The 26671-nt window shown below is 45.7% G+C and overlaps 1 protein-coding gene across 4 annotated transcripts in view; it reads left to right on the top strand.

Annotated features, from left to right (window-relative positions):
- MED15 (mediator complex subunit 15) overlaps nucleotides 1-26671 on the top strand; it is a 411818-nt gene that overhangs the window by 353212 nt on the left and 31935 nt on the right. For all 4 annotated transcript variants that reach the window (XM_069215144.1, XM_069215143.1, XM_069215146.1 and 1 more), the window contains one exon: nucleotides 18161-18327. In XM_069215144.1, coding sequence (XP_069071245.1) covers nucleotides 18161-18327 — 167 coding nt within the window. The remainder of the gene's footprint in view (nucleotides 1-18160; nucleotides 18328-26671) is intronic.

Here is a 26671-nt window from a genome sequence, read left to right as displayed (position 1 = left end):
GAATTACACATAAACTATTACTTCTCTCGTATGGGATTTCTGTTTATAGTCTTAAGCACTAAATAGAGTGGCAAGCCCATCCCCACTTAAAGCAGTAGAGAGGACAGAGAAGATAACTTCAAGCACACAGATTCCTATGGGAGGCCTGTGTTACTTGAGTGTCTGCTCTGGCATCAGAATCCAGACAGTAATGCTTGGTAAATATATGGACAGATCTCCATGTTGCTGCTTTGCAAATATCTGGGATAGGGATATTTCTCAGTAACGCAACTGAAGTCCCTTTACTTCTAGTAGAATGTGCTTTTGCTTAGCTGGTAGTGTCTTGTTAGCCTTTTGATAACATAACAGGATGCAAGAAACTATCCATCGGGAGATGGACTGTTTAGAAGTGGCCGAGCCCATACGGACTGGACCATTGTTAATAACAGTTGGTTTGACTTGCAGATGTAACATGTCCTTTCTAGGTAGAATTTCAGAACTCACCATGCTCCTTACATCCAGGGAATGGAGAGATCTTTCCGCTGGAGTGTAGGGGCTCTGAAAGAATGTTGGAACAGATAAGGGCTGGTTAATGTGAAAGTCCGAAATAACCGTAGGGAGGAATTTCGTGTGAGTTCTCATAACTACCTTGGTAGAATGGAAAACTTTGTATGGTTCGTGAGAGCAAATCGCTTGGCTCTCGCTAACCCTGCAAGCTTATGTTATTGCTACAAGGAAATATGTCTTCCAAGAGAGGTGTTGCAGGGAGGCTTTGTGAATAGCCTCAAAGGGATCCTGCAGAGGACGCATGTGGAAGCGAGCATTCGGTGTGAGGAAGATGCAGGATGCCATCGAGCCGAGGAGATAGGATATTGTTCTCACACTCTGAAGGCAAGCTGTCATGAGAAAGTGACATTTCTGAAGGATTGATGAACGTCTCTCCGAATAAGGACACATGCTTTCCTGTATTGTATCGATGGAATCTCCCAGGTAGTGTAAGGTTTGAACTGGGGCAGAAGTTGACTTGCTGAGGTTGACCTGGAGGCCTAATTTCTGGAGGAAACTGCTGTCGTGAAGCTGAGCTTCTTGATACATTGACCCCTTGATCAGTCAGTCATCTAGGTAGGGGGTAGACCAATATTTTGTGCTTCCTTCGATTGACAGGCACTACTGCTAAGTACTTTGAGAATGTTATGGCTGTTGACTTCAGACCACATTGAAGCACTTTGTACTGGTAGTGATCTTGTCCCACTTCAAACCTCAAGAACTTGTGATGCTTTCTGGCAATTGGAATATGAAAGAATGCATCTTGAATGGCGAAGGAAAAGAGCCAATCCCCTTGGTGTAATTGGGGATAAATTTGGCGTAATGACAGCATCTGAAACTTCTCTTGCTGAATACACTTGTTGGCTATTTTGAGGTCGAGAATGGGTCTGAATTAGTTCTTGTCTTTCTTCTTGCCAAGAAATTACCTGGAATAAATGCCTGTACCTCGCTGTTGGTGAGGAGCAGGTTCCATCGCCTGTTTCTTTAAGAGGATGTTGACCTTCGATCGTAACCGTGTAAGTTGGAAGCTGGATAGTTTTGGAGGTATGGACGGTGGAGGACAGGTGAACCTGAGACAATATCCATTCCAAACAATACTTAGAACCCAGGCATCTTGTGTTATGGCTTGCCACTCTGCCAGATAATACTGTATGCTTCCCTCTCCCAGAGTGGGTAAAAGAAGAGAGAGAAGTAATGATTCAGGGTTTTGACTCAAATGGTTGCTTGCCCCCTTGAGCAGGCTGCTGGGTAGATCTCCCTCTAGGCTGCTTCCTTTGATACGATTGATAGGGTTTTTGGTGGTGGTGATGTGCACCGGCGCTCCTGATACTAGGGGTTTGAACTGTCTGTAAATAGAAGCGGCACTGATAGGGTCGAAAAGATTTTCTGTTTCCTGGGTCGCTGTAAGCAGACTGACTTTAGAATGTCCATTTCCGCCTTCATCCATGCCATTTCGTCATCTGTATGACTTCCAGAGTGGTACCAGAAAATTGAAGTTTTAATATCCTCTGCTGTGATTCTGACTTGAGGGATGTAAGGCTGAGCCAAGAGTGTCTGCTTACAGCGACACCGTGGTAGTACTCATGTGTCACTGATAGGGAAGAGACTGCTGCAGCACTAATAACCTGATTAGACACTATTAATCCTTCATTTATGGTTTCCAGGAAATCTTCCCTCTAATCTCTAGGGAGATATTCCACAAACTGGTGCATGGATTCCCACAGTGACCTGTCATATCTGCCTAGAAGCGCAGTGGCTACTTTCATGGTGGTTGCTGCCATACTGCACACTTTATGACCCATGGAGTCTAAGTTCCGACTTTCTTTATCGAGAGGCACTACGGAAGGAGTAGTGGCACTTTGTTTCTTTGCTGTTACTATAATAACCGAGGCTGGTGTAGGATCTGTCCAGAGGAAAGTAGGATCCTGCTCTGGAGGGCGATACCTTTGAAGTCTGGATGAAGCAGGCTCAATTGAGGCAGGTTTCATGAAGAGGTCCATAGTAGGTTCAACAAGACCTGGCACTAGAGGTAGCAAAGGCCTTGATGCTGTCCTACGTTGGAGAGTTTAAAAAATGTCTGATCTTGTTGTTTGATGACTTAGGAATGTTAATTTTCACAGCTTATCTCACCAGGACCTCTTAAAATGTTGTGACATCATCCACTGTACATATGCGTGAAGGCGGAGAGTCTGAAAGTGTTGGGGAGCATCGTCCAGTAGAATTGGAAGATGTGTCCTTATGATGTCTTGACCAAGATCTTCTTGGAGAATGATGATGATGTTCGGATCGTCTGGAAGAGGCAGAAGAGCGCCTTGGGCTCTGATGATGGTGTCTGGAATGATGGCACGATCTTGATTGAGATCTGGGTGTTGGAGTTACTGGTGCTGGCGGAGTTGAAGACAGGGTGGTGGAGGAGGTGGTGGAGGAGCAGGTGGTGGAAGAGGCACAGGAGGATGAAGAGAAGATGGTGGTTGTGGTGGCCAACCTGGTTGAGCCCCTAAAGAATGGGTAGTATGCGCTTGAGCCCCCCGAATCTGGGGAGGAGTAGTTACTACTCCTCTTCCTTCCTGCCTCCTGTAGCCTTGACAGTGTCAAAAGGGTTCTCGATGTAGACCGACCTCTACGTCGACCTGCTTATTGATGGCGATCACTGATGCCGCCCTGATGTCGGAGTGTGCCTTGATGTCGATCTTCAACGGTGTCTCGACATCTATTTGGATCTCTATGGTGACCATCCTGAAGGCCTCTATGTCTAGGGGCTCTTTGACGTCATACGAGGCCTGCGGGTCAATGGTGGTTTCGTCAACGCTGATGGATAGATGTGAACATTTAGGCACCATACCTCTCCTCGACATCGATGCTCTTGATGTTGACCAAACCCAGTGGTGTTTTTCTGCCATTTCTTCCTGGTACGTTGTCCAGAGACATCTAACAGCCCTGGTAAAGGACTGACCCTCTACTCGATTTGAGGTCTCACCTTCAGATTGTGTCTGTTTTCTTCTTTGCTCTTCAGTACCATTGAGGCAGATTTTTTTCCTGTCTTTCAGGGTGCATCTGGAAAAGTTCCTGTAGTGGCGGCTAGTCTCAGGAACATGACTTTCAGGGAGGCAAAGAATACACACCTCATGAGGGTCTGTCTTGGGCAATTTTCTTCCACAAGCTATGCATTTGTCAAAAAGGGAAGAATTTTTCGGTCAATATACCTATATTTTCTGCCTGGAAAAAAAACAGAAAATGCCAGGGAGAGACTAAAAACATCGAATTAAATGGTTGTCAACTAAATTCAGTGAAGGAATTTGAGGGAAAAAAGGCCAAAAATTGGCTAAGCTCAATGCTCCTGGGTCCTGTTACCAGGAACCGGAAAAATGGACTGAAGCAACAGTCACCTGCTGAGCATGATGGGATACGGGTGGCCTCTGGCTTCTTAAAGGCACAGCCTCTATTTTCACTCTTATGGCAGCCTATGGGGCTACACTGCCCTAGGTTACTTCATATCTCTGCTTTACCAAAGAAGTGTTTGTGAAAGACATGTATGCTGTTTTTACTAAAACACCATCAATATATATATTCCCACAATTGGCATACCCATGTAAGTCCCTACCTAGTATATAGTACTTGGGTACCCAGGGCATTGGGGTTTCAGGGGATTCCTATAGGCTGCAGCAGTTATTCTGCCTCCCAAAGGGAGTCCATGCAAAGTGTTCTGCAGGCCTTCCATTGCAGTCGGCATGAACCGGGTGCATGCACCCGGTTTCACTACAAGTCACCCCTATGGTAGGCCCTCTCAGCCTAGTGGGCAAGTACCAGTGTGTGAGGGCACCTCTGCACTAGCAGAGGTGCCCCCACGAATTCCAGCCCCATTTTATTGGAATTTGTGAGTGTAGGGACGCCATTTTATATGTATACTGGACATAGGTCACTACCTATGTTCAGCAACATAATGGTAACTCCGAACCTGGGCATGTTTGGTATCAAACATGTCGGAATCATACCCCAATACTGTTGCAAGTATTGGAAGTATGATTCCCTGCAGTCTGGGGGCTCCTTAGACAACCCACAGCATTGCTACCACTAGTCTTACAGGGTTTTCCAGGCAGCCCACCTGCTGCTACCCCTCAAACAGGTTTCTGCCCTCCACTGCTTGATCTGATCAAGCCCAGGAAGGCAGAACCAAGGATTTCCTTTAGGAAAGGGAGGTAACGCCCTCTCCCCGCCCTCTCCCTTTGGAAACAGGTGTGACTGGCTTGTAGGATAGCCTCCTCAAGCCACTGGTTTGCTTTGAAGGGCACATTTCGTGCCCTCGTGCACAAACCAGCCCACACCGGTCTCCTTGAATTTGGCCCTCCCCTATAATATGGACCAAGAACTTGTTGGGGGGCAATTTGGAGGAGGGGGAGGTTGTTGCTGGGTTCATATCTAGGCATGTAAATCATACATTCTATATGGTAAACAATAAAAAAAAAATCATGGTGGCTGCTTTGTTTGCCGCAGTGAGCAGCAGCGCCTGAATTGCTTTTGTTTTTTTGTTTATTTGCTCAGTTACTGCCCTGATGCTGCGCCGACTGGGAGTTCAGGTACCACTACAGAGCCTTACAATGCCAACCGGCATGTGTTACCAGCAAGATGCAGGAGGCCATGAGGCCCAACAGTTTTGGAGTCAGTCTCACTACAATCCAGGATAGAGGCTGAAACATTGGAATCATAGCCGGAATATCCTGGACTCGTTGTTTGGAAGGATAGGTCCAAAATGGTACTGTGTCCAGAACAGCTTTGATGAAAGCGAGCGCTTAAGAGGGAGCCAGGTGTGACTTTGGTGCATTGGTAGTGAACCCCAGTGAGTGCAGGAGGCCCGCCATAGTCTTGAGGTGGAGACGACTACCTGTGGTGAACCTGGCTTCACCAGCCAGTCAGGGGGAAGACTGGAACCCCTGCAGATGTTGTGCAACCACTACCATCCTGTTGGAAAACACCCGAGGGGCACTGGTAAGGCCAAAGGGAAGCACAGAGAGCTGAAAATGCTTGTGGCCCACTGTGAACCGCAGCTAATGCCAGTGGGCATGCAGGGTGGCGATGTGTAAATGGGTGTCCTTCAGCTCCAGAGCCGCCCTCCCACCCCCATTTTCCCAGGTTAAGGGTAGACAGGACCTGAGTTAATATAAACATCTTGAACTTCTTCAGGAAGAAGTTGAAAAGGCTCTGGTGTTTGAATAGGATGGAGGCCTCTGTCCTTCGTGGACACCAGAAAGTAGCAGGAATAGCAAATATGACCTACTTCTGATGCTGGCACCTTCTTGATGGCTCCTTTGGTCAAAAAGCCAACACTTTCTGACAGAGCAAGGAGCGATGATCCTCCATCAGCCGGTGATGAGAATGGGTTGAGGGGTTTCTAGAAAACAGATGTAGTAACCCCTCTTGAGGATTTGAAGAACCCACATGTCCAATGTTATGGACTGCCAGTGGGGCTGGTGATGATGAATCCTGCCTCCCACTGGATGCCTATGCTTGTTTGAGAGCAAACTAAAGGGGGTTGGAGGCTCCAGGTGCCCGTGGGTTTCAGGGGTTGGTATCTTGGCCCGACCGCTGTCTAGTGGTCCCACACTGTTTGTGGGAACTGCATCCATGGCCACAAAAAGGCTGGGAAGCCTGTTGGTCTTGGTGGCTGGTGGGGAAGAGGGTGGGTTAGCACACAGTTGGTAGCCCCTACCATAATCCTTGGAAGGGGCGAAAAGCATACCTGCCTTGGCAGGGTGCCATGGATTGGCCCACAGATTTGGCTCTATCCCTGCTCTCTTTAAAGCTCTCCTATGCGGAGTCTGCCTTTTGCCTGGACTTTCCCTGAAAAGCTAGTGGTTCTCAACCAGGCGTGGCATGTAAGTGCCACTGATGATGAACTCGCTGTGCCTTGCGAGTTGGTTGTGTGCAGCCGACATCAAATGTTGAACTTTACAGCATCTCACAAGTCAGCAGTAGCTGGTTGAATGTGGCTCTTCCGAGACCATGGCCAAGCACTTGCAGAACCAAATCCTACACAATGTGGATGTATTGACTCAAAAGGCACATCGTGTTCACCGAACGCAGGGCTAGGCTGATGGAAGAGAACATCCTCTTATCAAAGGTGTCTAGTCTTTTGGGTTCCCTATCCGGTGAAGTGGTAGGGAATACACCACACTCAGCAGGGTGGGGTGTTAGGTGAGGAAACTGGAGTCACCAGGAGTGGGACATCTGTGAGGTCTTTATTGATTGGGAGGAGAGGTTCTGTGGAAGCGACTACCAGCTAAAGCGCCTCATCTTGACTGCCACGGGTGGCAGCGTAAGGTCCATGACCTCAGCCGCCCTCTGCACCATTACAAAGGAGGCTCCCTTCTCAGTAGCCACACTAGGAGGAAAGAGCAAGCGAGTGTCTGGTGAGGTGTCCAAACCACTGGCATCTGCCAGTTTCTCCTACCAGTTGTCCCCTGGGGAGGAGCTATCCATATGGGCCCTCAGACCGTTTCCAGTCGCCCACCTCTCCCAGCCTGTCAAAAGAAAGACACTGGCTCCTGCTTGCACGGCATGATACCTGTTGGAGCCAGCATTGGGCAACACTCATCTGGCTCCTTATTAGAGTCCAGGATGACGGTGGGTGGTGCCTGAAACGACTGCAGTGGAGCAGGTTCTGCTGGTGCAGATTCAGCACCATGTCCATGGGGCCCATCTGATGCTGACCTTCTAATGGAAATCCAGTAGGGTCCCCTTCCAAAACCATGGGGCCTGAAGGCATTCCAGAGGGGTCGGGCCACACAAATATAAGAGGCTTATGGGCAGAGAATTTTCAGCCTGCTTCACAGCAAATGCAAGTCTCCTGGCTCACCACTGCCCAGGTAACAGGTACATCATGGCAGTACTAGACATCTGTTATCAATGAAGGGCAAGAGAAGAAGGCCGTACCACTAATGGGTTGGCAACAGCCACTATAGAGAAAGACCACCTACAGTAATCGCTAGTAGAGGGCATATTAGGTCACTTACTTCACAAGTGGAGAGAAATCACCTTAGAGAGATGGGAATTCAATGTAATACAACACTGATATTACATAGGAGTACAAGGTACACCACAAAATATAAAACCAACAAGAACGCGTTTACAAGGGACCTGAGATAAAACTCCTATAACAGGAGATAAAAGAACTGGTACTGAAATGTGCTATTAAGGAAGTCTCAGCTAGAGAGCAAAACCAAGAATTGTACTCTGTACTTCCTCATCCCGTAGCCCATCATATTTAAGTCCATCCTAAACTTCTAATTCCTGAATAGGTCCACCAAAATGCAGAAATTCAAGGAGAGTGTACTTCATGAGGTCATACCAGGATCCTATATGGTGACCGTAAACCACAAAGAGGCATATTTTCATGTCCCAATAAACAAGCGCAGAAAATACGTCCGGTTTGTGGGAAGACAGCTCACATTACTAGGTCAAGGCACTTCTGTCTAGAATATGATCAGCACTGAGGGTTTTCAGAAAACATGGAAAAAGTTTCCCACTTACTGCAAAAGATGAGCTCTTCCTAGGTGTGACTCTGACCTCAAACAAAGGGAGGGCATTCCCTGTGCAGAGGAGATTCTTAGCATCGACAGAGCCAATTCACCTTTACCACAAGGGACAGCCTCTGACAGCGAGAACTCTGATGAAACTGTTGGGGATAGCTACATTATGTATTCCACTAATCCTATTTGCCAAACTGCACATGAGGGGATTCCAGGAATGACTCCAACAGACAACAAGGGACTGGGATCATCTAGCAGTCGTCACACAGAAAGTACAAAAATAGACCCAATGGTGGAATATATAAAAAATGGCAGATTAGGATACAAGTAACCATTCTCTTCGTGACCATTAGAACGGGTTCATCCCACCTAGAAAGGAGCGCACATGTGAAAGCTGAACATCAGAGGCCAGCCCTCAAGTACATAAATGTTTGCTATACCTCAAGACAGTCTTTATTGCTTTAACAGAACCTTCCTCATGCATATCAGTTGCAGTTCAAATACAAATCTAAACGGACCACACAACAATGATTTTCAGCTAAAGCAAATGGTGGGGTGTGAGGGGGTGGGGAAGAGGGCACATAATCCTATGCACTCTCCAGACTAACGCAAGACATATGAAAACGGTCCATACAAGGAGCTATAACAAATTGTCAGGCTTAATCTTATCCTAATGATTTTTGGGGAGAAAAAAGTGGCACTGTTGGCATACTGCCCTAACGTTGTCCTGAAGGTGTTTTGCGAAGTTTGGGTATGCTTTAATTTACACGTCAATACAATAGTTTACTTTACATTCGTCATGCGACCAGAGCAGCAAGCAAAGTATTCCAACCGCACCTCCCCCTTGTCCCAAAGTATTTTATATAGTCGTGCCCCGACCAAAGCACCTGCTGTTTCTAAGGTGCAAATCAGAAGTTTGTTGTATTTGGCCAGGTACTGACAAGATTTTTTTTTAAATCAAATTTGAATCATCCAATAACGCCTTTATTTTCTTCAACAAGCAAGAAGACACCAATGCGTTTCGTTCACCATCTGTGAACTTCCCCAGGGCAGATCACACCATGATAAGCGGCTCACATATTTATTAGAAACACTCAGCAGGATGCCATAGTAAAAGACTCTTTTACCAGGCATTATTGGAAAGATAAATTGGATGATTCAAATTTGATTTTAAAATATCTCCTCGATGCCTGGCCAATTACTTTACCTTTAATAGGAGAGCAGTTCCTTTTCTGCTTTCCTTTCTGTTGTCCAGTTATTCAAGCCCCTGTGAGTTTACAAATTGTTTATGGAAGGATTAGAATGACATCTTCCGTTTTACATGGAATTGCCCACAATTAACTGCATTTAAGAGAGTCTGAGTGTGCATGAAGTTGACCCCTTAAATGTAGTCTAACGTGTGGCCAATTAAGATTATTTTACATGAAGTACATCAAGGAATAACCATATATTTGACAATTTTACAATGTGTCTTGCATTAGTTTGGTGATATATTAAATATCTTTAGCTCTGAATATCCCCAGGTTCCGTTCATAACTAATGGACACCAAACATGCCCAGTGTGGCAGACCTGCGGTGATCTGTTGCACCTAAAATAATCATTTCACTTTTGGAAGAACCAAATCTTAAAGTCAGACATCTGTGAAATTAGCCTTAAGATTTTACTGCAAAGGAATATTAACCTCCTCATGAGTTGCAAAATTAGGTGTTTGATGGCATATGTGGCTGTAGATACACATGCTCTGCATACTCCTGCCATCTGGTGTTGGGTTCGGAGTGTTGCAAGTTGTTTTTCTTCAAAGAAGCATTTTCGAGTCACAGGATCAAGTGACTGCTCCTTTTCGATGATATTGCACATGGGCGTAGACTCCTTTGTTAGATTTTCTCTCCACGGTCGGGTCTGGGCGTGTGTCTCTCCGCTCAGGCTTCGCCTCGCTCTGGTTGTGTAACTTTGCTTTTCTGTCTTTACTCCATCGACGTTATTGTTCTCGATTGTGTTTCCTCACACTCACTTTGTTGGTCCGGGAACCGACCGAACACCCTCCGTGATGTCCTGGCCCGTTCGGGCCTATCTCAACGCATGGCACCGATCAGTATGCTGTGCTGATGGAACGGACACCGTTTCGCTTCTGTCCTCTGTGCTACTCAAAATTCCTACACACCTATCAACATCTGGTGTGTAACCTGTGCCTCTCCCCATCAAGAATCCTCCTGCTGGTCGAAAAAGACCCTTCAAGACCGAAGAGCTCGTCGACTGGAGATAGCGCAGAAGACTCCAGAAGACATGCTAGACATCTTCGGGGAGGAGCACGCCCAGGGGGAGCTGGAACAGGAGGAGGTCCATTTCCATCTAGGACTCCGACATCCAGTCGGATATCGAAAGCTCTGAAGTGACATTGGCGCAACCTGTGTGTACCATGGCCCCTCCTGTCCCCTCTAAAACTTCCAAAACACCCCTTACTGAAGTTGCCAGACTGCCACTACCACCAGGCCAGGGCCAATTACGAAAAACAGGCTTGGATGCCCCGCCCTTCCGGCTCCGCATCGATAATTGCAAAGGCCAAGACATCATCTTTTTCAGCGATCTCAACATCTTGGGTCTGAGACAGCGAGGCAGTATCAATTCGAATCTTGGCACCAACCACTTTGGCATTGAGTCAACCAAGTTTTACCTCCATGTCAGTACCATTGAAAGGGCACCGACCAAAAAGCTTGGTGCCGAAAACCAGGGGTTCAACTTCTTCTGAGCCGAAAGATTCTAGCCAATCTTTGGCCACACCATCACCTGTTGAACCCATTTTGGAGACCTTTGGATGCTTGCCAGTCCCTGCTCCACATGCAGGAGTGTACAGGGCACACCATTGCTTCCTCCCTGTTACCATCAAGCCGAACCTATCTTTTCAGGAGGCTCCAGGCACATTACCACCTCCAAAGAAGACCAAGGACATGGCTGTGACTATTTACAAGCCCTGTCCTCTTCCTCCTCCTCCTCCTCCTCCTCCACCACCACATCCACCATCTACCTCTCCTCCACCCACCTCATCTAGCTCCCTCTCCTACTGCACGAGATTTAACCACAGGGTTCCGTATTATTCACTAGGGGAGATTTGGGTGGAACACACGAGGACCCAGATCCATGAGGGACATATCACCCTGATCCCAGGATCGCCACATATTCAGACTTATACCCGCACGTCCCTCACTGCCAGAGGATGCTACATACTGCCAGCAGGTGATTGCCCGAGCAGCCGCCTTCCACAATGTCTAACTTTACATGGACCCCATTGAACAGGATTTTCTTTTTGATACCCCAATGTCCACACACAGGGATATTCATTTTCTCCACATGCTCCCTGGCATGCTTAGTCATGCAGACAACATTTTTAAGGAACCAGTCTGCTCTAGGGTTATCACCCCTAGATTTGACAAACAATACAAAGCTGCTCCATCTGATCCACCACACAATTTCACAGGTCCCTCCAGATTCTGTTGTGGCTACTACCACACATAAACGGGCCACTAGTCAGGCCACAGGGGACTCTCCTTCTAAAGACAAGGCAACCAAAAAATATTGACACTGTAGGTAAAAGGATGGCTGCGCAAGCAACCAATCACTGGTGTATCGCCAGCTCGCAAGCTTTACTTGTGAGATTTCATTGGGCTCACTGGGATGAGATGGAGGAGCTCCTCCAATATCTCCCTGATGAGCACCGCAAAAGGGGGCAACAGATTCTTTCAGAAAGGCCGACAATCAGTAATAACGCCATCTGAAGTGCCCTGGATGCCGTGGACACTGCTGCACATGGTATTGTACTGCTGTCTTAGTAAGGAGACGCACCTGGCTTAAATGCTCAGTGTTTAAATCTGAGGTACACAGGGGTGTGGAATTTATTAAAATATCTACTTGTCCAGGGGACAGGTTGGTGCTCAAATCTACTTGTCCTGTAAAATGATCTACTTGTCCCTTTGGTGCCATGTAGTGTGGCGCCAAATTATGGCAGCAATCTCATTATGTAAGAGCTCTGATAATAACCTCTCTGATATGCCAGGGCTACTACCATAGTAGGGCTTGAATACTTGAAGTTTCAATCCCTACTGTAGCAATTTCCTTATTTTGCACCTTTCTGCAGATCTGCATACTGGGGCTGGAGGAAGCAGTAAGCAATAGTTCAAGGGCTGGAATGCCTTTGAGTCTGCAAACCTACTAACCTGCATGTTTTAAAGATTTTCACCAGCTTCTCTCTAATATTTTCCCATAATAAGAAAGGTTGGACATTTACTCCTGACAATGGCAGAATTAGAACTTCTTCCAGGGTTGGGAAGAAAGTGGCTGGAGGGAAAACGAACTTGCAAATGCTCAATAGATTTTCACATGAGCAAATCTACACATGCGTATTTACCCATGCTAAAATACAGTTCACAAATATTTTATAGGGGTACGACATATACCATGGGTGCACTTTTGTGACTTTCTTTAAGAATCTGGGGCCACATGTAGGTAGGTTCAGATTTGCGACCCGCAAATTGCGAGTCAGAGCGAGTCGCAATTTGCGAGTCGCAAATCCGAATGTAGGATGGTGTCCCTGACACCATCTGTGATTCGCAAGGGCTTCGCAAATGCCCACCTCATGAATAATCATGAGGTGGGTCGCAATTTGCGACCCCCTTGCGAATGGCGGCCCTCACAGGGATGGTGGCCTGCTGGAGACAGCAGACCACCATGTCTGTGACTGCTTTTCAATAAAGCAGTTTTTTTTTTTTTTTTTGTAATGCAGCCCGTTTTCCTTAAAGGAAAACGAGATGCATAACAAAAACAAAAAATGAAACGTTTTCGTTTCATTTTTTCAGAGCAGGCAGTGGTCCGTAAGACCACTGCCTGCTCTGAAAAAATGTTTACAGTGACATTCACAATGGGGAAGGGGTCCCATGGGGACCCCTTCCCTTTTGCAAAAGTGTTAGCACCCATTTGAAATGGGTGCAAACTGCGATTGGTTTGCGCCCGCGTTCGCAGAACAATCCTACATTGCACTGCGAGTCGCAATTAGAAAGGGAACACCCCTTCCTAATTGCGAGTCGCAAACCCGTTTTGCGATTCGGTAACCAGGTTACTGAATCGCAAAACTGGGTTTGTGCATCGCAATGTGCTTTTTGCACGTCGCACACAGCGAAAGTCGACGTTTGCGTCATGCAAAAAGCTGCCTACATGTGGGTCTTGGCCCCTAATTAGGTCTGGTGTTAACAAAGACATTTTGTTTTTATTAAACTTCTATTTCTCTCTCTTTCGGCTGGCTTTGCTGTGAGTAATTGCATTCTGCCCTTCCACAAGGAGTAGTTTTGTTCAGTGTCAGGAACTACAGTGGCAATCAGTGACGTAACGAAACTGGAGAGTGCCCCTTTACAAAGAACATGGAGGAGCCCCCTATCCAGACTCACTCAGGGCAGGTGCTGTGCTGAAGGGGCCCCCTGGAGGGCGGCTGCGGGGCCTTTGTTATGCCACAGGTGGCAACGTGTGCTTTTAGAGTTCAAAAACGTTTTGGGTTTTTTTTGCCAGTGTTTGTTAAAATGTTGAGGGCCTGGTAGCTCCCACAACAACAAAGTGTTACAAAAGCCATGTCAAAACAAGACACGCATTGATGAAACTAAAAGACTTATAAAAATATGTCAGATCAGTTGGCTTTGTCAGTGTTTGTTTATTTTCATGCTTCCCATAATCATGTTGAAAATGGTTACACTGATTTTCCATTAGAAATATTTTTGGGAAATACTAGCATACATCAAAACATTTTACTAAATGACACTTCATTTGCATCTAATCAGAGAGCATTCTGGGAGCATTATACTTAGCCTCATAGCCTAAACTTTTCAAACATGTGTATACACGTTTTTTTTTTTTTGTACTGGAACCAACGTCAGTAGTGAAGTGTGACCTTAAAACATTTATTTACAGCACTCACCCTAATAATGAAGGTTTTCAAATAATGAACCATAAATACAAGTTTGAACAGCATTGTCTTTCGGAAACACATTACCTCAACTGCAGAGAGTTCCACTCTCTGTAAACAGGCAGCCAGAGGGTTTGGGCTGCAGAGGGTTGGGCCTACTTGTCCCAAGGACAAAGTAAACATAAAAACTTGTTGCCCTTGACCCCAAACAAGATGTCCCGGGCGTCGGGCGATAGGAATTCCACATCCCTGGGTACAACAAGTAGTACTAAACAAGCCCTTCGATAAGGAGCATCTTTTTGGCCCTCAAGTGGACTCCATCTTTGAGAAGCTGAAAACAGACACCATTACCGCAAAGGCCAATGGTGCTTTACAATCCCCCCTCCCAAAGAGGTGTTTTTTGTCGCCCTATGTTCAGATGTAGTTGCAAACCAACGACCTCAGAAGCTCCCACATCCCTGGCTAGACAGCCTTCCAGTTCATACTCACAAGGCTTCTATAGAGGCAGCTATAGAGGTAACAACACAAGAGGTAGTGGTAAGAGCACCACCACCCGCACCTCTACAGCAACATCTAAACAGTGACTATCTACATCTCCACAACCCCACTCCATACCTGTTGGGGGACGACTTCAAAATTTCCATACATAATGGGTCAACATCACTTTGGACCAGTGGATCCTACATTATCCAACATGGTTACTGTCTGGCACTCATTACTACTGCTCCAAACATTCCCCATCACTCTCACAGACTCTCTTAAGAACACCTTCTCGAACAAGAGGTACAATCCCTTATTCTCGAAGGAGCCATTCGAGAGTTCCGCTACAATACCAAGGAACAGGAGTATACTCTGTATATTTCCTTATTCCCAAAAAAAGACGGCTCTCTCAGGCCCATTTTGGACCTAATGCCCCATAACCACTATGTTCTTTCAGAACCCTTTCACATGGTCACTGTTCAAGATGTTATTCCCCTTTTACAACAGGGTGACTTTATGACCGCCTTAGATCTCAAGGGCAGCTACTTCCATATCCCCATCCACCCTGCACACAGCAAATATCTCAGATTGTGATTGCGGGAAAAAAACTACCAATTCAAGTTTCTACCTTTGAGTCACCACAACCCCCAGGGTCTTCACAAAGTGCTGAGCAGTAGTAGCAGCATGTCTCAGGAGACACAGCGTACATGTATTCCCTTACCTAAACGACTGTCTCAACAAAGCCAGCACGTTGTTACAATGCCAGCGCCACACTCCGATGACAGTGGACCTTCTGCCCAACTTAGGTTCCACACTCAACTTTCTCAAATCCCACCTTCAACCTCTCCAGATACAGCCCTATCTAGGAGCTATACTCAGTGCAGAATTGGGGATTGCATACCCCAATCCAGCTCGTGTTCACAACTTTGACTCTCCTCCCTCACTTTCGAGAGAATCATCATACACAGTCAGGACTATGAGGCACCTGCTAGGGATGATGGCCTCATGCATTGCCATTGTTCCCCATGCCAGACTCCACATGCTTCCTCTACAGCAGTGTCTGTTTCGTCAGTGGGCTGAATTACAGGATCACTGGGAAGATCTAGTGTTAGACCACCATACTCACTGCTCTCTGCAATGGTGGAGCACCACCAATCTTTGGGGTGGTAGGGGAGGATTCAGGTAGGCATCCTGAAGATCCAGTCTGACTAACCAGTCGTCCTGTAGAAGGGTGTCCCTTAGGAGAATTGTCTCCATCTCAGACAATATGGAAATGTGCTTTCCTCCATCGCGTCACTTTGTGCCAGAATATCTCCCAGGAACGGACAACTTTGCAGACCTGCTCAGCAGGATGCAGCAACAATTCTACTCACAAGTCCTCCAAAAATGCTTCTGGAAGTGGAGAGCACATCAAATAGATCTTTTTGCCACAGCAGAAAACATAAAATGCCAAACTTCGCCTCCAGGTACCCACATAGTCAATCCAAAGGCAATGCTGAATGGATGACCTGGTCAGGGATATTTGCCTATGTTTTTCCACCTCTCCTTTGCATTCCATTTCTAGTCCGGATCAGGCAAACATCTCTAAATATGATCCTTGTGACACCACATTACTGGACCTTTCAGTACTCTCCCACAAGAAGCTTCACAGCAGGTGGACCTTTTCACTAAAAACCAAGGTCAGGTCTGGTATCCAGACCCCAAATCTCTCAACCTTGTGATATGGCTCCTGGGTTTGGTTACTTAGATTTGCCTGCAGACTGTATGGACATCCTCAGAGAAGCTTGTAAACCCACTACCAGAGCATGTTATGCTGCAAAGTCCCATTAAAGCTATTGTCTAAGACATCGTTTGGTACTTGCTTCATCTACAAAAAGCTAATTTAATTAACACCTCCATTCCCTTACCACTCACAGCGATAGCTGCATACTTACCAAACAGACAACATATATCCCTCTTTAGGATTCCAGTAATCAAAGCATTCATAGAAGGCCTTAAATGGGTCATTCCACCAAGAGTGCCCCCTGCGCCATCATGGAACCTCAATATTGTCCTTACCAGACTCATGGGTCCTCCTTTTGAGCCACGTCACCCTTGTCCTCTTCAGTAGCTCTCATGGAACGTGGCTTTTTTAGTTGCTATCACGTTTCTTAGGCGTGTTAGTGAGCACCAGCCGCTACCTTGGAAGAACTATTGTTCTAAATTCATAGGTACAAGGTGTTTTTTCGCACTACTCTGAAGTTCTTTCCTAAAGTGGTCTTGCAAGTTCATATTAATCCATTGGTTTACCAGTCTTCTTTCAGCAATCTGACTTAGTTGCCAAAAGAGCCCTTCACTCTTGAGATGTTAAACAACCATTAATGTTCTACATTGGCAGAACTAAAGAGTTTAGGTAGACTAAACTGCTTTTTTGTAGCATTCTCACTGCCTCACAAAGGCAATTTCAATATCCAAAAACAGCATAGCTAGATGGATAGTAAAATGTATGTACTTGTTATGCTAAAGCAAAAAGACAACTCCCTGTTACTCCCAGAGCACACACTACCAGAAAAGAGGGAGCCACTGTGGCTTTCCTTGGAAATATACCTGTAGCTGACATTTGTAAGGCCTCTACATGGTCCACACCACATACATTTACAAAACACTATTGTGTAGATGTACTTGCACGCCAGCAAGCTATTGTAGGCCAAGCAGTACTAAGAACACTTTTCCAGTCAACTGCAACTCCCACAGGCTAGACACCGCTAACATGGAGGGACTGTTTTACAGTCTAGCAGAGCATGTGTATCTACAGCCACATATGCCATTTAACGGAAAATGTCACTTACCCAGTAAGCATCTGTTTGTGGCATATAGTGCTGTAGATTCACATGCTCCCCTCCTCCTCCCTGGATGCCTGAGGCCTTTTCAGTTACCATATACTTGTACATGGTTGTACGTAAATAGTTATGTCTGCATGGGCATCTTTCTTTATACCTTCTCTACACTCCTTTTCTTACCCGCCTGTGGGAAAACAATCTAGCAAAGGAGTCGATGTCCATGCGCAGTATCACCAAGAAGGTGGAGTCACTCGATTCTGTGACTCTAAAGTGCTTCTTCGAAGAAAAAAGGCTGGCAACACTCCTAACCCAACACTAGATGACAGGAGTATGGGGAACATGTAAATCGATAGAACTACATGCCACGAACAGATGCTTACTGGGTAAGTAAAAATATTCTTTATTTGCAAATGATGTAGACTCGTCAGGGGTAGTAAGCGCTGTAGAAATGCAGTTACATAGCCTAAATATGTTTTTATATGCAAAACATTTATGCATAAAATGAGCTGAATGTTTTTTAGTAGTTGTGTCACAACACAACTATTGTAACTTCTGTTTTTATATTAAAAAAGAGCATTTTAATTCAAATCTGAGAGCTTCCAATACATAAAACCAGTAACCAAAGATCCACATCCCAGTCGCCCCTATAAGAAGTATAGCTTAAATGCCAAAATTAATATGGCTACGTTTAAAACGCATAAAATTCACACATACATTTTGGATCCCTAGAATCTCCCACCCATTGCATCCAATAGCAGTTCAACTAATTTAGTTTTAACTGTTCACAATACAATATAATTTTAGAAACAAGAAACATATAATTTGATAATATAGATCCTTATCATTAATACTGATGATGTCTTCTCTGCAGGACTCCGGTAGTCTCCCCCTGGAAGCGAAAGTTTGAAGAAGATGAAAGGCAGACTATACCAAATGTGTTGCAAGGAGAAGTGGCTAGGTTAAATAATAAATTCCGTGTGAACCTGGACCCATCCCATTGCAGTAATAACGGAACAGTTCACCTGGTGTGCAAACTTGGTAAGTGCTTTAAACCACTGTGTATTTCCACTGCTTTCCTTTTTCTCAATAACTCAATTATTCTCCAATGTAAACACTCAGTATCTTTAGTGGATGCATCATGTGTTCACTGCCATTACATATACAGCACTTGGTTAACACTATGGACTAGATTGTGGCAGTACATCATTTCAGCTTACCATCCATGGCAGCTCCTGTGAGGTCCTGTGTGGGCAAAAGGCATGGCTTGCAACTCTTCCATTAGTATGTGTGTGCTGTCTGGCTCTTGACATGACGGTGAGTGAGAAGACTCACTTCCCAGCAAAAACCCTGATTAGCCGAACACTATTATAAAATCACAAGCATCCGTATGTGGGTGTTAGTGTGGCTAAGTAGATCTAATTCAGTGTGTACTACGTGTGATGAAGTCTTGCCAGAAAGTCTGTGGCAACAGTGCTCTGAACATTTTACATGGTGCTTTTACATGGTGAGTTCTTGGAAATTTGTCTTGGGCTTTATTAGGAATGAGTCTGTTACTTCAGACAATGCTTGTTTTTTAATTAATATTTTTGATGGAACTGAATTATTTAAACCTCATTTCCAGTCGCCAAACTGTATTTGGAAAAATTTTCAGCCATACTTTTTTCACCAGCGCACAGCGACGTCACTCAGAGTATTCAGCAGTGATGTATAGACTTTTTATTGATGAAGCCACAAGCATCAGCCACATTAGATCGTTTTTCTGCATTTGTCAGTATTTCTTTGAGTGTTTTCTTGGAAATGTTACTTCAAAAATCTTTAGGCAGTATGCCTTGTAGAACATACTGTCGTACATTGGTAACAAACCCACATGCCTTGTGCGTTCAGTGTCTGGGAAAGGAAAATGTACCAGAATTGTGTGGGCTCTGCCAGAGGATGTATCATGAGGAACTAACCAAGATTTTCATTGCTTCTGCGAAGAAGTCTAAACCTCTTTCTAGGTCTTGGACAAAGTATCATAAGGGGTCCAAGACTTTCCATGAGATGAAACATAAGGGGAAACACCGTTCATTACACCATGTTAAGAATGGAGAGAGAGGGCATTCTTCCTCCTCTTCATCTTTGTTGGCGCCAGCCTTGAAACTTACCTATCAACAGATAATTTTCTATGTGCAATGGGATCCAGTTGAGCAAATGGAAGTGTTGAAGAAAGTAATGCTTGTGATTTTCAGGTCTCAAGAAAGTAGCATCTTGGCTAGGGCAGCAGGTGTTGTCATGCATTAACATCATAGACCGCTTTGGTCTGCCTTTGCTGCCCTTGCTCCTGTTGGCAAACTACAATGACAGATAACTATTACCTTCTCCATTATTGAATCTTTCTTAGATTCACATGCTTGAATCAGTCCTAATTGTCGAATTGGGGAAAGCAGTACATAATATTACCATAGGCTTTGATCGCATTGAAACATTCACTTTAATAACATATCCATATCATTTAAAAGGAACCAAACCCCAGCTAATCAAATGACACCATCATCTAGAATACTCCTCACAGAGACTGATTCTCTCAGATTTTCTACTGCATGTCGTGTGAAGGGATTCTCTCTGAGCTCTGCTCAGTTCTTCAATCAGATTCACAACTTTTATCTACATACTACCTACTGTCATGTCACAACTATTAAGGAAAGGGCTTTGCAGGCTCTATGGCTCCTGTGGGAAAAAGAGACTTCATTCTAACAACCCACATGAGGGTTGTATTTACTACCTCTACTCTACCCACAAGGTAAAGCACTCCAAGATCTGTCACACCTTTTCCACCAAAACTCTAAAAGAGGGGAGTCTTCTTTTATGTCTACAGAAATTGGAATTAAAAAAGATCTCCTCTTTCTGAGGAGGCAGATAGTGACAACTCTACTCACTCTCAGAGAAGGTCACTTTAAAGGGAAGGTCACGTGACCAAGAAGTCAGAGGTGTCTAGAAAGACCTTGAAAAAGACTCGCCATGAGTCTGCTAGAGACAGTTTTCACAAGAAGAGAGATTCTCCTCAGAAACTGGGACGTCTGAACCTACCACTCCCTCTTCTAAAATGGGAGTGTGCCTCGGGAAGTCTTCCTCAGAACCGTCAACAAGATTGCTTTAAAAATATCGATGACAACATCGCCATTGAAATTGACAGGGTCAACGACGATTGTGCCTACGGTAATGTCGACGACAGAGGCTACATTGATGACACCATCAACTACATTGTTGGTGTCAATCCCGTCAGCAAAAGTGTCATGAATGAAGGCTCCATCAACAATGACATTGCAGCAGTCAGCTATGACACCGCCAACGAGGGGCCTGTCAACAAAGACATCATTGTCAACATTGAAAGCAGCAAAACAGTCCTCGCAACAAGAGAGCATAACCATGGACTCGACAAGGACACTGTCAACAAGAGTTCAAACATCTAAAAAAAAAAAAGAAATTCCTGCTTCCAGAGCATACTTCACCAAGAAAGGTCTCTCCTCTCCTTACAAGTCTCCTTTTTGATGTGGAATATTCGGAAGATGGCAGTCCATTTGGAACTTCCCCGGCCCTTCTGAGCTCAATGTCAAGTATTAGGAGCAGGATGATGAACAGTATTATCAGAACTATTAGGTACCGCAACAGGCGCAATACTCTGAAAGGCCTAAGCAAAATGGGGAAGTATTCCAACATCAGTGTCACTCTCCTTCCCAAGAAGGCATGGTTCAAGTTCCTTTGGCCGTGTTCCAAGATATCCAGAGCATGCTTGTAAGGAAATGCCTCCTTGGCATGGTTACCCCCTGACTTTTTGCCTTTGCTGATGCTATGTTTTGAATTGAAAGTGTGCTGAGGCCTGCTAACTAGGCCCCAGCACCAGTGTTCTTTCCCTAACCTGTACTTTTGTATCCACAATTGGCACACCCTGGCATCCAGGTAAGTCCCTTGTAACTGGTACCTCTGGTACCAAGGGCCCTGATGCCAGGGAAGGTCTCTAAGGGCTGCAGCATGTCTTATGCCACCCTGGAGACCCCTCACTCAGCACAGACACACTGCTTGCCAGCTTGTGTGTGCTAGTGAGAACAAAATGAGTAAGTCGACATGGCACTCCCCTCAGGGTGCCATGCCAGCCTCTCACTGCCCATGCAAGTATAGATAAGTCACCCCTCTAGCAGGCCTTACAGCCCTAAGGCAGGGTGCATTATACCATAGGTGAGGGCACCAGTGCATGAGCACTGTGCCCCTACAGTGTCTAAGCCAAACCTTAGACATTGTAAGTGCAGGGTAGCCTTAAGAGTATATGGTCTGGGAGTCTGTCAAACACGAACTCCACAGCACCATAATGGCTACACTGAAAACTGGGAAGTTTGGCATCAAACTTCTCAGCACAATAAATGCACACTGATGCCAGTGTACATTTTATTGTGAAATACACCACAGAGGGCACCTTAGAGGTGCCCCCTGAAACCTTAACCGACTATCTGTGTAGGCTGACTGGTTCCAGCAGCCTGCCACACTAGAGACATGTTGCCGGCCCCATGGGGAGAGTGCCTTTGTCACTCTGAGGCCAGTAACAAAGCCTGCACTGGGTGGAGATGCTAACACCTCCCCCAGGCAGGAGCTGTAACACCTGGCGGTGAGCCTCAAAGGCTCACCCCTTTGTTCCAGCACCGCAGGACACTCCAGCTAGTGGAGTTGCCCGCCCCCTCCGGCCACGGCCCCACTTTTGGCGGCAAGGCCGGAGAAAATAATGAGAAAAACGAGGAGTCACTGGCCAGTCAGGACAGCCCCTAAGGTGTCCTGAGCTGAAGTGACTCTAACTTTTAGAAATCCTCCATCTTGCAGATGGAGGATTCCCCCAATAGGAATAGGATTGTGACCCCCTCCCCTTGGGAGGAGGCACAAATAGGGTGTACCCACCCTCAGAGCTAGTAGCCATTGGCTACTAACCCCCCGACCTAAACACGCCCTTAAATTTAGTATTTAAGGGCTCCCCTGAACCTAAGAATTTAGATTCCTGCAACTTACAAGAAGAAGAGGACTGCTGAGCTGAAAACCCCTGCAGAAGAAGAAAGAAGACACCAACTGCTTTGGCCCCAGTCCTACCGGCCTGTCTCCTGCCTTCCAAAGAAACCTGCTCCAGCTACGCTTTCCCAAGGACCAGCGACCTCTGAATCCTCAGAGGACTGCCCTGCTTCAAGAAAGACAAGAAACTCCCGAGGACAGCGGCACTGCTCCAAAAGAACTGCAACTTTGTTACAGAGGAGCAGATTTAAAGACCCCTGCAAATCCCCGCAAGAAGCGTGAGACTTGCAACACTGCACCCGGCGACCCCGACTCGACTGGTGGAGAACCAACACCTCAGGGAGGACCCTCCGGCGACTCCAAGACCGTGAGTAACCAAAGTTGTCCCCCCTGAGCCCCCACAGCGACGCCTGCAGAGGGAATCCCGAGGCTCCCCCTGACCGCGACTGCCTGACCCTAAGATCCCGACGGCTGGAAAAGACCCTGCACCCGCAGCCCCCAGCACCTGAAGGAACGGAACTTCTGTGCAGGAGTGACCCCCAGGAGGCCCTCTCCCTTGCCCAGGTGGTGGATACCCCGATGAGCCCCCCCCTTGCCTGCCTGCACCGCTGAAGAGACCCCTTGGTCTCCCATTGAAACCTACAGAGAACCCGACGCTTGTTTGCACACTGCACCCGGCCACCCCCGCGCTGCTGAGGGTGTACTTTCTGTGTGGACTTGTGTCCCCCCCGGTGCCCTACAAAACCCCCCTGGTCTGCCCTCCGAAGACGCGGGTACTTAACTGCTGGCAGACTGGAACCGGGGCACCCCCTTCTCTCCATTGAAGCCTATGTGTTTTGGGCACCTCTTTGACCTCTGCACCTGACCGGCCCTGAGCTGCTGGTGTGGTGACTTTGGGGTTGCTCTGAACCCCCAACGGTGGGCTACCTTGGACCCAAAACTGAGACCTGTAAGTGATTTACTTACCTGCTAAAACTAACAATACTTTACCTCCCCCAGGAACTGTGAAAATTGCACTAAGTGTCCACTTTTAAAACAGCTATTTGTGTTTTATGTGAAAAGTATATATGCTACTGTAATTATTCAAAGTTCCTAAAGTACTTACCTGCAATACCTTTCAAATGAGATATTACATGTAGAAATTGAACCTGTGGTTCTTAAAATAAACTAAGAAAATATATTTTTCTATAACAAAACCTATTGGCTGGATTAGTCTCTGAGTGTGTGTTCCTCATTTATTGCCTGTGTGTATGTACAACAAATGCTTAACACTACTCCTTTGATAAGCCTACTGCTCGACCACACTACCACAAAATAGAGCATTGGTATTATCTCTTCTTGCCACTATCTTACCTCTAAGGGGAACCCTTGGACTCTGCATGCTATTCCTTACTTTGAAATAGCACATACAGAGCCAACTTCCTACAATGCTGCAAAATTATTATAAGATTACCAGAACCCAAAAACAAGCTCCAACACAGCCTAGCAGTCCACCTCTACTTCCATCTCCGAGAACACCTCATCCTATTCCTCCATCTTTGACACCTAGAATGCAACTGGCATTCACCATTGCAGTACCTCCTAAAGATGATCCATTCTCTTCGAAAGGAAGAAAAGGAGGTAGCTGACAGCCAATCTATTACCAGTGAATGGTATGACTATTTAATCCCCACCCATCTCTACCCGCACCACAACTTGTGGACTCTCCGGCAGACGACACCGGAGGTTTCCATAATCTCATGGAAAGAGCTGCAAAACTATTCCAGTCACCATTGGCATGTAAGCAGTCTGACTGTTCTTTGTGTGTTTTTAAAGAGCCTGCCAAAAGAGCTGTTTAAGCAATCCCTATAGTAAATTATATTTGGGAAGAAGGTACAAAATAATGAAAAATCCAGCCTCAGTCGCTGTCGTATCACGAATTGACAAAAAATACAAGGCACCGTAAGATTTGCCTGCATGATTGATTGGGCATCCAAAACCGGATTCTGTGATATCTCAGGTGGCTCAGCACCAATCCAAGAATCTCTCAATGCCTATCTCAGCTCCATCAGATAGAAAAGGCAGACACCATGATAATATTGGCAAGAGATTTTCTGCAATGTCTGCAATTACAGTCCGTACTGGCAATTCCTTGTCCAGATTGGTTCAGTACAACATGCAAATGTGTTTGGACATCCACACATTTATAGATTGTGTGTCCGAGGGGGGAAAAAAAGAGCAAGCAAAGAAAATATTACGGGAGGGAGAAAGAATATCTTACAAAACAATAGACTGTGCTATAGAAATACCATCAACTATATTTAGGCAGCTAGCAGGTGCCGCAGTTCTAAGGTGGCAGGAATCGTTAAAGGTGACTTGATTTGGGCCTGAGGTTCAGAGCAAGATCCTGGATATGTCCTGTGATGGAGAAGCATTATTTGGCAAACATGTTGATGACACCTTACAAGCAATTAAAGCGGATACAGACACTGCAAGATCTTTAGGCACCTCGCAATTCAGGAAAGTGCCCTTTCAAGGAGCACGAGGAAGGGATTTGTTTTCATATTGGGGAGGTTGCTAGGAGTTCAAGGACTTTCAACCTTTCCAACAGCAGTATCGGCCATCCTACCAGCAACTGTCCTATCGACCACCACCAGTGGCAGCTTATACAAGCACCTAGAAGAAAACAAACTGCTCAGGGAAGAGACAGTAGCAGAAAGCAGTGTCCCCATAGCAGTGCCTCTTATGCCCAGAGGAAATCACCAAACTGTTGGTGAAAAAATGTCCAGCTTCTCCCACCAGTGGTGGCCAATAACATCTGACCAGTGGTGTTAGACCTGCTCATATATGGTCCTACTTTAGAATAAAAAAAAAAAGGCCGCCAAACACTCCACAAAAGGGAGTGCACCCACCTCATCTACACTTACTGCGGAAGGAAGCCCTCGCCATGTTAAAGAACAGAAAACAGTTCCCCACTCACAAAAAGGATTGTTTCTACTACCAATGCTTTTTTTTTTTTTTTTTTTTTTAATAAAGAAGAAATCAGGAGAATTTTGGAGCTCCGAAAATTAAACAAGTATCTACGTAAACAATCAGTTCGCATTGTAACCCTTCCAGACATCCTGCATCTCCTGCCATGGAGATGACATGACAATGTTGGATCTACAGGATGCTTATTCTTTATCCCAAACATCACACGTTTTTTATATTCACCACAGCCCGCACACACTAGCAATTCAAAGTCCTCCCTTTTGGGCTCATATGAGATCCCCACATCTTTGCAAAATGTCTTGCTCTTGTGGCAGGTTCTCTAAGTAAAAAAGTGGGTTATCAAGTGCTCCCATACATCGACGAATGGCTAATAAAAAGATCAACACCCTGTCAAGCATCGAGGGCCACAAAGGCTAGGCTAGCTTTTTTCAAGAGTTTAGGTTTGACTGTCAATCACCAGTAGTCGATTCTGCGATTTTAAAAAAAAGGATAATGTTCCTGGGAGGATTTTGGATACAACCCAAGACAGAGTATTCTTATCTCAGGACAGACAACAAAGGCTCAAACAACTAGCACACAAACTTTTGAGAACAAAGTCAGTTTCAGTATGTATATTCAAATCGTTCATAGAGATGACACCCTCTGGCAAATAGCTAGCCCCTTTCCCCCCCACAAGAAAATGAGACCTATACAGGAGGAACTAGACAAGCAATAAATTCAGGTGGAAGGATCATTCTACAATCTCATAAAGATCACTCCAGGTATGACAGAGGCTCTAACCTGCTGGACAGAAACAGGCACTCTTTCAGAAGACTTCACATTCTCACTCCAGATACCTGATTACGTGATCACCACAGATGCTCCACCGAGGGCTGGGGTGGCCATTTGCAAGACCTTCAGATAAGTGGAAAGTGGTCTCTGGACCGAAAGAGCATGCACATAAATTGGCTAGAACTCAAAGCAGTTTACTTAAGTCTTCAAGCTTTCCTTCCGAGGATAGTATTCTCGTCATTGTTAATTCGCACAGACAACACTACCAACATGCACTATGTGAACAAACAAGGGGACACAAGATTGCTGGCCCTTTCCAAAGAAGCACAAGGGATTTGGTACTGGGTTATGACACATGGAAAAACACTAGGTGGAACATGTTTCTGGTACGAGCAACCTCCTGGTGGACACATTGAGCAGAACAAAGAAGCGGCCACTAACAGGAGCTCGATCAGTCAACTCTGAACAGGATCTTCTCCCTATGCGGCAAGCTAGCACTGGATGTCTTTGCAACGAAATAACCGGAAATGCCAGTTTTATTCAAGTTGGCTTCTTGATCAGATGATCAGGGATCTTTGCATATGCTTTTCCTAGTGTTGTATGATCTTGAGAGCCC

The sequence above is a fragment of the Pleurodeles waltl genome, chromosome 11 (assembly GCF_031143425.1).
Source record: "Pleurodeles waltl isolate 20211129_DDA chromosome 11, aPleWal1.hap1.20221129, whole genome shotgun sequence".
NCBI lineage: Eukaryota > Metazoa > Chordata > Amphibia > Caudata > Salamandridae > Pleurodeles > Pleurodeles waltl.
The sequence above is the reverse complement of the archived record's forward strand: the minus strand, read 5'-3'. Positions and strand labels throughout refer to the sequence as shown.